General features: G+C 36.1%; 1 protein-coding gene across 1 annotated transcript; it reads left to right on the top strand.

The window, feature by feature from the left end:
- The first annotated feature begins 2,058 nt into the window (after nt 1-2,058).
- Nucleotides 2,059-8,161, top strand: drg1 (developmentally regulated GTP binding protein 1). Its single transcript, XM_008424086.2, has 9 exons — nt 2,059-2,239; nt 3,395-3,518; nt 3,648-3,823; nt 3,917-3,986; nt 4,480-4,649; nt 5,194-5,324; nt 6,145-6,312; nt 6,436-6,558; nt 7,837-8,161. The coding sequence occupies exons 1-9, from the start codon at nt 2,201-2,203 to the stop codon at nt 7,934-7,936; spliced, it is 1,101 nt and encodes a 366-aa protein (XP_008422308.1). The 5' UTR covers nt 2,059-2,200; the 3' UTR covers nt 7,937-8,161.
- The last annotated feature ends 5,722 nt before the right edge of the window (nt 8,162-13,883 follow it).

Genomic DNA, 13,883 nt, shown 5'->3' with positions numbered 1-13,883 from the left:
TTTCTTCTTTAGATATTAGGTTGGCTTAGAATGATTCCAAATAATGTACAGGAATGATCTGGTGCTGTTACATGTCAATCATCAGGGGAGGAACCTGGGGGGCCCAATCAGATGACAGGGGGGGCACTGGCCTCCCCTCTGGCTCCGCCACTGGCAACAGGAAAGAAACTAAAATGAACATAGCAATAAACCAGGAGGGGATAATACTAATCAAAGGAAACTAAATGGAAATGAATGAAGAACAAAATGCAAGAATAAACTAAGAAACTAAAGTAAATACAGAGGAATAATCTGGTATGGCAAGACCTTTTGAGCAATAATTAATACAGAGGACTGTATGGCAAGAATAAACAGACACTATTTCCAGATAAAAGGTAAAATAATATTGTTGAAATGTCATGGGTTTGTTGAGACCACATCTAGTACTGAGAATAAATATATCTTACAGACCATAACAGTAAATAACATCACTTATTTATGTTTTAATTAGATTTGATATATTTATTTCTTCAATATTATTTTTCATGTCAGTGTTAATGTCATGAGGCTGATGACTCCATGACACTTTCAATTTGACGCATTAGGATTTGATTAAGAACCAGATTTGTTCTTTGTAATTTCTGTCCAGTAAAACTATTAATCTATAAATCAATAGACAGGTCTATATAAATATATAATCCATGTTTCTGTCTCATATTTGTATGGCATTAAAAGGATCTGGAACTTTTGTTTTTCCACTGAAAGCTCTGGTTTGCACAGTAAATGCCATGTGGATGAAATTTTATGGAATAGTACTCTGATGTCCCATTCTCCTGAAGGCAGCACAGAGCTGCACCACCAGAAACTGGTAAGAGAAGAAGAGTTATGATTAATGTAGTTACAGTTCTATCCATGTTTTAATGTTGCAGAGCTCAGTCGTTTTGCAAATAGTTAAAAGTTTAAACTGGCATGTTGTACATCTTTTATCTGGTCATTTTGTGGAATATTTAACAACTAGAAAATGGCAAAGAACAAGAATATTTTTTCCACTCTGATTGGCTGCTGTTAGGCCTACCGATTTTAAGTTGAATGTTTATTGCATTTTTCATAGACACCTGTGAAAATAATTTCTATTCCCATGACTTTTTTGTTCTCTGGAAAATTATTTTTGATGATAAATACAGAAATAAGCATAAAAATAAAAAAAAATTACAATAGTGATAGTAATATTAATAATAAAATAATAGTGAGTGTGAAGTAGCCTGCAAATTATTTGGTGGGGGCGGTGAGGGACCTGGATAAAGGCCTTGGAGCAATCTTATAGAAATAAGTTTTGATTTAAGATCTTTCTTGCACTGTCCTAAAAAGTGCTGAATTGCAAATGAATTGAAACAGAATAGAATATAATAGAATATACTTTATTGATCCACCAGTAGAAATTGCTTATTTGTTGAAAGCTCCTCCATCTTAGGTAATATAAACAAAGTTTTTAAAATATATATATTTACCTAAGAGTCATAAGTTCAAAATGACTAGATGTAAACAAATAAATAAATAAATAAATAACAAGCAATCACATGCAATATATTAATTAATAAATAACCTATAAATGAGCGCAGAAAAGTTTGAATCAATTAGCACAGACTTGGGCATTGTAGAGCCTGATGGCAACAGGCAGAAATGACTTTCTGTGGAGCTCTGTGGTGCACTTTGGCAAAATGAGTCTCTTGCTGAAGGTGCTCCTGTATGCGGCCAGCCCGTCATGGAGTGGATGAGACTCATATATTATTATTCTATATATTGTATATTGCAGATAATATAAGCCAGATCCATCTGTAATGAGATTTTATTGCATGTTGATATAGGTAACTGTGGTGCTTCTCGAATAAATAGCACTCTGAATATATATATATATATATATATATATATATATATATATATATATATATATATATATATATATATATATATATATATATAGTATGACAAAAATTTATTATGAAATAGTTTATTCCTAAATAGTGAAGCAGTGTCATGTCAGCCAAAAAGCCGGGTAATGCGCTCCTCCTTCCTTTGACATCGCGAGATTTGCTGTGAATTCTCGTACAGCGGCAGTTCTGTGGCGTGTGCTTGCTAAAACGGCTAAACGTTGCCAAATCATTTGTAAATTTTCTACAAATAATTTAATTGACGTTAATTGTGAACTGGCTACATAGTCATAATGAGTATACTCGCCAAGATAGCGGAGATAGAAAATGAGGTAAGATAAACATTACCAGATGGGAGTGTTTGAGTTAGTCACGTTTTAGCTAACAGTTAGCTGTTAGCAGTAGCTGAAATATTCTAATACCAGTAGTTTTAGCCACCCGGCTTTTCACGGTTATTGCTTTTACGTAAAATAAATTTATAATTGTATTTTACTTACAGTTATACTATGAATTTAACACTCCAGTACTACCAATATTGTTTTTGTAACAACCTCCTGTTCAACTAGCTGCCAAAATAAATGACATAATTAAAAAAAACAACAGAGGAGGCTATTTGATGTTGGAGAAAACATACTCTCTGCAGGCAGTATTAATTATACATATGAGCTATCTTTGGAGATAATGACTTAATTGGTCCAGCATTACAAAACAAAAAATGAATGACAAACTGTCAAATATGTACATAATATAATTCCTGACGAAATAATGTTTTAATGTAAACCTTTTATTGACTCTTTTTCAGTTGTATTTATGTTTTTATTTCTTGTTGGTGTTCGGTTTATTTTGCTAAAAATGTAATTATTTGAGGTTACTGTATATGCTGTTAATATCTAATACATGTGTTTTTAGCAGTACAATTTTGTTTAAGCTTAAGCTGCATGTTTTACACTCACAAAATATTAATATTATGTTTATTTTTTGCTTGAGCTGTGATGCAGATGTTTTGTCTTTAATCGTCTATAAGTTTGGTGTTCTCAAAAAATGTTCAAATTTGATCTAATCAAATTTGAACTTCTTTTTAGGTCAGATTTGCAACTTTTCTAGATTTGAAAAAAGTTATTTTCTATCTGCTGAACCTGCTGTGGTCAACTAAATATAAAGTATACGCTATACATGTTTGCTAGAACTTTACCCTGTTCTAACATAGATATACATTTCCTACTGTATTAATTTTATGTAAAAAAAAAAAAAAAATTGGAAATGTGTTTCTACTGCTTAAATTTGTTTTTGTTATTTTTTTCTTCATTTTAGAAATAACATACAAAAATGTACACATAACTCTATATTTTCAGATCAAATTATTGTAAAATAGTGAGTCGGATGTTCTGATAAATTACTTATAAGTTACTTTTTTGGTTCCAAGACATAATAAATGTACTTTTGACGATAGCTGTTCAAATACCAACTAGTGTCGCCTGTTCCTGTAGATGGCCAGGACGCAGAAGAACAAGGCCACAGCTCACCACTTGGGTCTGCTCAAAGCACGTCTAGCAAAGCTGAGGAGGGAGCTGATCACGCCAAAAGGAGGCAGTGGTGGTGCAACGGGGGAAGGTAATATCTCAATACTGTGGATTTAGTCCAAGTACTGCTCAAATCTTGGTTTATTTCCTTATGAGTAAAGTGACTCTCCTGTAAAACATAAAAATATAGTTAATATTCTGATGTTTCTCTGACTTTCAGGCTTTGACGTGGCAAAAACCGGTGATGCCAGAGTGGGTTTTGTTGGTTTCCCATCCGTAGGAAAGTCCACACTGCTCAGTAACCTTGCGGGTGTGTACTCAGAAGTTGCAGCGTATGAGTTCACCACCCTTACAACAGTGCCTGGAGTCATTCGGTATAAAGGTGCAAAAATTCAGGTACAAAAATTTACTCTTTCTTTACAGTCTGGGAAAATATGCAGAAGTCTGGTTGATTTAAAAAAAAATCCCTTTTAAATTATTTCTTCTTAGCTTTTGGATCTACCTGGAATCATTGAGGGAGCCAAGGACGGCAAGGGCAGAGGCAGGCAGGTCATTGCAGGTACTGTTGGGATTATTGATATTAGTTGGAAACCTTAAAAAACATCCAAATATTATTTTTTGCTGTTTCCCTAGATTTGTGTTAATGCATGCAAATTGTTTGAAATATTAGCAGGGTTCTTGTACAGGCTGGAAAAAAAGGTCTGGGTAAATATGAAAAAAGAAAGAATAGTGAGGAAAAAAAATATTTTAAGACTTGATTCTCTCTGCCCTTTATGGACATCTGTCATATAAAATGTGTTTTTATACCATAAAAGATTATCTTTTGTTAGCTTGGTTTATTGATTCACGTTATACCTCCATAACTGCTGCATTTAATAACGGTCATTAGGATGAACTCTAGCAAACACTGAACTGTTACAGCTGTTTAACACCAGTAAAGAAATATAATTGTTGTTTTTTTATATTTTTAATTGTGTCCACCGAAGACATAAAATGTATTCCCTCATCTACAGCACAAACTGCTCTTTTCCTTCTCTCCCTTTCTCTCTCAGTGGCTCGAACTTGCAATCTAATCCTGATAGTGCTTGATGTGTTAAAGCCTCTTGTTCATAAGAAGCTAATAGAACATGAGCTGGAGGGCTTTGGCATCCGACTTAACAAGCAACCGCCAAACATTGGTTTCAAGAAGAAGGACAAAGGAGGCATCAACTTTACTGCTACAGTACGTCTCTCGCTGCACTGCAGGATTTCTTATATGGAACCGAGGATGGTTGCATTGTTACAGGTTCCTGTTTTCTGGCTCAATAATAAATATAGTAACAGATAAAGTCAAGTTTCCAGAACAGACCCAATTCTACACTGTAAATGTTGATGCTGAATGACAAAATATTATACATGAGGGGAGTATTGTCATAAATGCTTTATGATTGTCTGCATAAAACAGTTACTAAAACATGTAGTAAAACATTTAGTAGAGCAAAAGGTTAAAATAAACTTGATAAAAGAAATGTAAGTAATTTACCATATAAAATAGGTCACCACAATAATAATTAAGAGTCAAAATATGCAGTAATATACAAAATAGGAATCATTTTAAAAAATCAGTAAAAAGCAATTTATAAAATTAGATCAGGTAATAAATACCATAATAAGTAGAGGCTTTGGGGAAATTATTTTTCGTATTATTTTGCTTCTCTTGCTGACAAAAAGTATTCATCAGTGCAAATTTAAAATGTTTTTATTCTGTGTCTTTTCCTTGTCGTCAGTGTGCACAAAGTGAGCTCGATTCCGAAACCGTTAAGAGCATCCTGGCCGAGTATAAGATCCACAACGCCGACATCACCCTGCGCAGCGACGTCACGGCTGATGACCTCATCGATGTGGTGGAGGGAAATCGGTAAGCTGCTGAAGCGGGCTCTCCGTCGCTCGTCTCTCTGGGTGTGGCTTGTTGCTCTCTGAAATCAAATGTCCACCGATATGTCTACAGCAGTGCAGCTGCACCTAAACCTCTGTGTTGGAGCTTTGCTCTCTTTAAAAGCCGGTTTCCGAGAAAGGATTATGTGACAAATGTTGAATAAAACACATGAAAATCAGCAAAAATCTGTACTAGGCACAGAAATTGCAGCAGCCAGTCTGTGTTTCAGTTATCTCATCTGCATAGCAGATTTTTTTTTTTTGAAGGGGTTGGGGGTAAATGTGATAATTTCTAGGAGAAGACTCTGTAATAATTATAACACAATTATTACAGGCAAACAAGGCAGCTAATTTAAAGAAAATGCCTTAAAATAAGGAAAACTAAACCTGTTCTGGTGGACTGCTCAATATTCTAACTTCAAAAGCTGTGGTGGACCTGAAACGTACGGTCACTAGTATCTGTAAAACTTAATGAACTAAAGCAATGCTGCAAATGAGAGTGGGGTCAAGTATCTGCACAGCAACGTAAGAGAACAATAAGTTGGTATTTTTAAAAGAGGAGCTGCACACTGTGCTGTTCCATTTTAGTTTGTCTTCATTAAATTAGCAGTGACACATTGCCATATGTTGCATCTTGCGGTTTGCTAAAAATAAATGTCACGTTAAACTCTGCTTCAAGTCGTGACTTAAGTGGAAGGCAGAATGCAGTTAGTAAAGACAGGCTTTTTATTTTTCTCCTTTCACATTTGGTCAAATTTAATGTCAGAGGCAAGTACTTACTGACTCCAATCATTTCTCATCAGGGTCTACATCCCGTGCATATACGTGCTGAACAAAATCGACCAGATCTCCATCGAGGAGCTGGACATCATCTACAAGGTGCCCCACTGCGTCCCAATCTCTGCCCACCACCGCTGGAACTTTGACGACCTGCTGGAGAAGATGTGGGACTACCTGAAGCTTGTTCGCATGTAAGGGTGGATTGATTTGTTCTGTTTGTATTTCTGTGGGGATTCTGAATGAAGTGGGCAAAATGAAATATTTGCATGTATTGATGAGTTCAAATCCGATTGGGATAATGTGCTCACTTACAGCTACACCAAACCCAAAGGCCAACTTCCCGATTACACGTCTCCTGTTGTACTCCCTGACGGACGGCTGTCGGTCGAGGATTTCTGCTTAAAGATTCACAAAAATCTCATCAAAGAATTAAAGTAGTAAGTACTACACAGGTTACTCCAGATTTAACACTTAATTTAGTGTGTTTCATAGATTTTATGGGATTTTTATGAAGATCACAAATTTCAGAAACGGTGGATATGTCATAAGCAAAAAGGAAGTTATTGCAGTAAATGATTGAACACATCATCAGAGGCATTACCTTCTATTTATTTCATACTATAGACTAGAAGGACTTTGCTCTAATAAAATGAGAATATTGAAATAAAAGGAAAATGGAAACACCTAAGGATATGTATACTAATTGTACTATAAAAGCAAATATTTATGAATGGCAAATTTAATTTAAAAATATGTTTAGGTGTAGATTAACCGATATAGTTCCAATTAAATACTAAATTGAAACAGTAAATACTCTTAGTGTACATATAATTCAAACATGAGCTTGAAGTGAAGTAAACAAACAGATCTTAAAATATAGAACTGCCTAAATGAACAAAATCAGTGAACATTGATGTGACAATTGCCTCTTTCTATTTAAGAGTAATTTTATCCTTCACAGTTTAGAGCGGTCATATTAGTGCTGCCTGAGTCAGCCTGAGATCTGGCATCTGTATAATAGCACAGTTAGATTAATGATGGTCCTGCAGATGCATTTTACATGCAGAGCAGCTTCAAGATTTGCACGTTATCCAAGGCAATAGCCGCGCTCTCCATCAAACTCTGCATGCTGCACTGCATTTGCACACGTTCTGTTCACTCAAGACTGTGCAGGTGTCAGTAAAGTAAATAAAATTAAATTGAAAAACTCCTGCAGGACCCATCACCCATTTGGGGAGCTTTTGCTGCACTGATTCACTCTTTGCTAAAACTCACGTTAATGATCAGATTTGTAATATTTTTAAGATAAAACTCAGATATGACAACTTGGATTATCCCGGTCTGAGAAAAGTTTTTTTTTTTTTTTTTTTTTTTTTTAGACCCTGCATTCCTAATTTAAATAGTAAAAAATATTGTCAGTAACTGGTATTTTTCTGGACATTTCAGGATGTGTGAGTTTAGTTTTGTACCTTACAGTATGTTTTACCTGCATCTCCTAATGGGTGAGGCAGAGCCATCAATCACTCCCTGTTAGTGCTTCAGATCATTAAACGTCCTCAAGGGAGATGATTGGTCAAACTGTGACACATGCAGTTAGAGGCATTTTCTGTCTTTACCTAAATGCTTTCTTGCCATGTTAGCCACTCTATAGTAAATTGATCATTTTAGCCAAGAATAAATGGTTTTCTTTTTTTTTTTTCTTCTTCTTTTTCCAGCGCACTGGTGTGGGGCTCCTCTGTGAAACACAACCCCCAGAAAGTGGGGAAGGACCATGTTATGGAGGATGAAGATGTTATCCAGTTGGTGAAAAAGTGAACTGGGTTTTGAATCACTGCATGGCTCAGCAAATATCACCAGATGTCAATTAAAACACCTCTGTCATGTGGTCAACTTGTTTGCTGTGTTGTTGTAACGGTGACATCAATGCGACACATTTGGGCGTACCCGCAGTACCTAACACCATAAATAGTTCATATTGAATGTTGGTTAAGGCTTGCATTAACAATCTGAAGCTGTTCAATAAAAAATCTAAATATACAATTGAATTTGTCTTATTTCTTCTGCCACTGCATTTTGCACAAGATGCATGTAATTTGAAACTAAAGCGTTTCTGCAGTGTGACGTTGGAAGAACTCGTGTCACTGCGAACATTTCAGTCTGTTCTTTCAAATCTTGTTTGAAAGCAAAAGTGATTTATGTGGCATTGATGATGAAGCCAGTTATTCAGGCCTGTGCGTCCATTCCTCCCCCACCCACTCCTGTGGGGTACGGCCACTCAGGTTAATCAGTTCATTCACTCAAATGTGTTCTGGGGGTCATCAGATGCAAGCTGTTTGCAAGTAACAAAACTCCAGAGAGCAAAAATAAAGCTTTTATTATCAGCCATGGGCTCTGTGGTAGAGACTGCTGTTAGTATGCTGCATGCACCAGTGGAGGGTGGAGGAGCCATGTTGTTTCTGCAGATTCAAGTCTGCGAATAAAGCCGATTGCTTTAGTGCGTGCAAAGACGAGCGGTGCTGCCGACGCAGCAAATATCACTTATTTTTCTTGTTTTCCATTTCAACAAAATCAACTTTGCCGTCTATATAGAAATCTAAACCATGTGATGAATTTATATATTCCAGCAGTGAGTTTAGTGTTTTTACCTTTGCATTTTATTTTTCTCTTATTTGTTTTAACTGCTTTAAAGAATGCAGATTCCTGTAACTACGTGGTCCTGAATAAATCAATTCAGACAATAAAAGAATATAGATGGAACTTTTTAAAGATGAAAACTTAAAATCGGAGCAAAGCCAATCCCTCTTTTATTATAAATCAACGTATCTTGTGATTTATCAGGGGATGTACAAACTTGGCGAATAACGTATCAAACAAAAGCTATTTGTAGTACATTTGCAGCCTTGATTTATCTCTACTCTCTAGAAGTGTGAAATATTTAGCTTTCTGGAAAGAAAAAACTGGAAGGCTTAACTTGGCAATACTGAAATGTTTTGGCACTCTCTACTGAAAACCATTTGATTTTCCAAAATCTATATACTGTACTTAAATTGTTGCAATGCAATGTTGAGAATCAAGGTCTTGAGACAATGTTTGAAAGTCAAGGTAATTTTAACAAGACCAGAAGGTTCAGAAAAGTAGATTTTTTTGTTATAGACTGAATGTAACTAACCAGATGCTTTTTAGTAAAAGCTGCAGTGGTTGAGCGTGAGGTCTACTGTCCAGCAACAGCAGGATCAGCCCTCCCCAGACACCGCTTCTACCCCACTCCCCCTTTTACCCTGTAAATTATAGCAGCACTTTAGCTAATGAAAGAGTTGAGGACTGGGCACTAATAAAAGCCATTAAGTGAATAAAGCACTTCCCCCTCTAACAAAATTAAAGAATCCACCCATTTAGAGAGGGCAGACTATGTATTAATATTTATGAAATGCGGAACCGGCCGCCCCCACCTACCCCAAACTCCACCAACCCCGTATCCAATCCCAGATTGACCAAGTCTTCATTGCCATAGCACCTATCCCAAGAGAATGTCGCCAACTCCTCCTAGCTTGAAGGAGGGGCACAGGAGATGGGGACTTGAAGGCTGCTGAGGACGAAGTCAGAACAGTCTTTCACAAGTAGAGCAAGCTGGAAGACCCCAAGACTACTCAGATCATCCAGACGTCTTCATCACCAAACAGCAACCTGAGGCCAAGGGACACAAAGGTGGGTTTCTTAGCTAGAAGTTGTCCGGAAAATCCAAAGTAGATGAAGAGTATTTTATTTAGAGTGAATCCCGGATAGGTAGGTTGCTTTGACCTTCAGTCAGAAGAGCATTTAACATCTGGTTTGTCTTTTCTAACATTTCTATTCAAAATCAAGGTTTATAGATGATTTGGTAGCAGTTCCTGAAAGATCTCTGTTAGGATGGCCCTTCTGAAAGCTTGGAAAAAGTAAGGTAAGATAGCATATTCATGTGTCATAATCATCAGCACATTAAGATCATCCCATCAGCTTTATTTCATCTTACGGAAAACATGCTCATCCTGAAAAACGCCCACCGCCATCGCCCACTGTCTTCGCACAAATCCCTCCAACTCCTGCACCGTTTGGTCCCGAAGAACAGCGAGTTTTTCCTTGCTGCATTGATATTCATTACGACATCATTTCATCACACAAAGTGGTTCAGTTGCCTGAGCTCTAAGTTGATTATCGCACCACGCTTTCTCGTTTGAGTAAGACGTCTCTGGGGAGCTGAAAGAGACACTGGAGAAGGTAACAAGATTGAGAAACCTTTTGGGGAAACGACTCCCTTAGCTTGATGGTATCTTGACTCTTGACATTGCACTCACTGGCCGATAACAAGGTTAGTACTGAGATGTAAGACGGGTCGTGTCTTTGCGTTGAGGAGATGGTCAATGTCCGCAGATGGACTGCAGAGATACAGCTGTAATTCTTGAGGTCAGTGGGCCACCGTGGCTCTTTTAGAGTTAATTACAAGATAAATTCGAGAGTCTGGGTTCTTTGAGACACAATGAGTCTAAGTAAGATCGCCCAAACTCGGTTTTCATTGATCAGTGGGAAAATACCTATTTGACTTGCAAGAAAAAAAAAGCAAGCCAGTGAATCTTAGACTTGTTGCACACATCGTAGTGAAAATTATTTGGTGTTTCTAATGCATATTTTAAAAATAAGCTACAGAATTTTCTCGTTTCCTTTTGTTCAGGCGTGTCTCAAACAAAGGCGAGAAGGGCGAGAGGGTGGGGTTTGACGCAGTTTGTGCGCAGGAAGGGTGGTACCCTTTTTTTCCGCAGTGAGCATGACCTATGACTAATCTTTTTTTAATATTCTGCAGATGTTTTTAACTGCGGGATCTAAGTATAGCCAAAGGTTCTAGCCAATCAAAAGACAAGACAGGACTCTAAAGAACTTTTTGACTTTTACCTAGCAGAACCTGCTAAACTGAACTGGATTATTCTATTGAAGAAACCAAAGAAAAAAATCATGACATAGAGTTTTTTAGGATTTAAGCTTAGGCTAGGAGATGTATTTTTTAAGATATAAAAAATATGTTTTTTTTGTAAAAGCCCTTCTACCACGTGAATTCAATAATCTGCACTGTTCTTTGGCGGGAATGCAGGGTAAGACTTTGGCGATATGCGTTGGCTTTTCTCGTCTTTGCCCAAGACTCCATTGTGCTTGATCTAACCATGCAGTGCATCCCGTGTCCATGGTTGTGCCAAGCACCTTGGAGGCTTGTGAGCGCAACCTACAGTCATCTCCCAAGCGAAGGCATCGAAATATTTTACACGTTCGCAGTTTTGCATTTGCTTGATGTGAAAACTTGTAATAAGGATGAAGATTTTAGAATGACTGCAAACCACTGAATAAAAAAATTATTTCTGAGTTTGGTTTTAATCAACGCGTCTTGTTTTACTTCATGATGCACATTAAAATTCAGAACTGTGACTAATAAATTGAAACTAAATGCTCTGTGTGTGTTAATTTTTTTTAGTTAAATAAAATGGATGGAGGTGGGGGGGCGGGGGGAGCAGTGTGACAGGGGTCATTCAGTTCAAATTATTCATTCAGATAAACCTGTCATTATCTACAAGCTGGGTGGTCAAAATATGTCCCATTCATAGAAACGATCAATTACAGTAAGTGCTTGGTGGCTTTTAACTGCGTCCAATAATTTCAGTCTCTAGAGGTCATACATTAAAACGATCTTCCGCCTGTCAGGACTGCAGATGCATCACAGATGCGTAAATCAAACCACTGCTGCACAAAGACTGAAACACAAGTGTTCAGGATGAGTTTATATACCTGGATTAATGATGAAATTACTGTGTTCTATCCAGAGCTCAGCTACGTATTTAAATTCAATCGTTGTTGTCTGATCAGAACTGATACACTGCACCAATAAATTTCACTTGTGAAAACCAGACTCCTCATTTCCTTGTGTCTCCTATTGTAATCGATCCATATTTTGCCTATTTCTTTTTTTTAATTTTGTCTTGAATAAGAACCACAAATACATTTTTTCTAGTTTAAAACTCACCATTAATGACCACCCTTGCACTATAAATGGTGAACTTCTTAATGGAGAAATACTTTGCAATAAATATGTAACATGAAAGTGTTTCACAGGTTTACCATCAATATTTACATGAATAAAAATAACTTGCATCATCAAAACTTCATGTACTTTTTTAAACTATAACTCCTTGCCTATATTTTCTGTCTTGTTACTCTTTTTTTTCTTATTCTGAAGGTCATATTGAGAACATTTCAACAATTACTGATAAGAATTAGTAACCCATGACACTGGGTTATAACTAGCAGCTACTTTAGCCATTGGGAAATGAAATCATTACTGCACTGATTTTGTTCATTGTCTGACTTGTCAAAATGTCTTCATCAAAATAAAGACAAGAAAATCAATAAAACTGCAGCAGTTTTAGTGATCCAGAAAACAGGACACACACAGACGAATACAAGATCACCTTATTTTTATGTAAGCCACCAGTGCATAAGTCAGAATTGACATTTACTTTGCATATATAGTGTACAGAATAGTAGCTATGAGAAAATTATAAAGTATTCTCCTAAATGTTAATGCACGCTTTTTTCTGCTTTGGTAATATGTACAAAAAAAAATTAATGTAGGATAGAGATTGAAGAGTTATATATTATATTATATTATATATATATTATATATTATATAACAAAATTGCTGCGAACAATGAATGAGGACTGGAGCTGCTCCCGTCTCCAAAATGATTTCTCTGACTGCTCCATGCATGAAAGAATGAAATCCTTATATAAATAATATTAAACACAAATGTTGTCAAGCATAAAAAGCAAACTACAAATATTAAGTAAAACCTTGAAGGCCAAATCATTTCTGTCAGACTTCATAATTTGAAATTATACAGCAAAGCAATGAATGAAAAAATTAATAAATTATATTCAAAAAGAAGAAAGAAATAAGCCAAAATGTATTATGGATATAGAGGTTGCACTACCTATAAATATACTATCCTTTATTATGTTATTGTGTAAAATTCATTCCACATCAAAAAATATGCATTTAATATATCTAAATATATCATATATTATTTGTAACACAGTCTTATTAAATGCATAGTACATTATCCAAGCCTAAATATGCCCTCTGCCACAAACACCCCATAAAATGTGCGTGTTTGTGTGTGTGTGTGTGTGGTGTTTAGATTAAAAATTAAGGTCCAGAATGATGTAGAATATGCATTAGTTTTACAGTTATGAGATTTTTTTTAAATACCTGAGATTATTTTAACTGAATTTGTATTTTTAATAAGTGTTAATCAAAAGAAAATACTTATGTAAATTAAAATGCTCAGCATTTAATTTTTTTCTATATTGACATAGTAAAGGTGATGAAAATGTAACAAAAAAGGTCACTTTTCTTGTATTGTTTTTTTTTGTTGGCTTAATAGTCAAACTAAATAGATACTAAATTAAAATTAGTATAATGTACAAAAGGTTTTGTAGCATGACTGACAGCATTTTTCAGCAGCCGATTGATTCAGTAGCCGATTGATTCAGCAGCGCTTTCAGTAAAACCACCAGGCGTCTCTGCAGCTTCTCTCCGACCTTTCACCCAGACTGGAGTACGAGGTTTATACCTTATCCCATTAGACTGGACTACATTGGTTTAACAGAGACAATGCGGATTGTCCTTTTCTCTGGCAGGATGATATATCAGAGCTGTTCTCAAGCTGAAGACGGTGAGACAGAC

The sequence above is a fragment of the Poecilia reticulata genome, chromosome 12 (genome assembly GCF_904066995.2).
Source record: "Poecilia reticulata chromosome 12, P_reticulata-male-v2, whole genome shotgun sequence".
NCBI classification, from domain to species: domain Eukaryota; kingdom Metazoa; phylum Chordata; class Actinopteri; order Cyprinodontiformes; family Poeciliidae; genus Poecilia; species Poecilia reticulata.
Note: the sequence above shows the minus strand (reverse complement) of the source record. Positions and strands in the feature narration are given on the sequence as shown.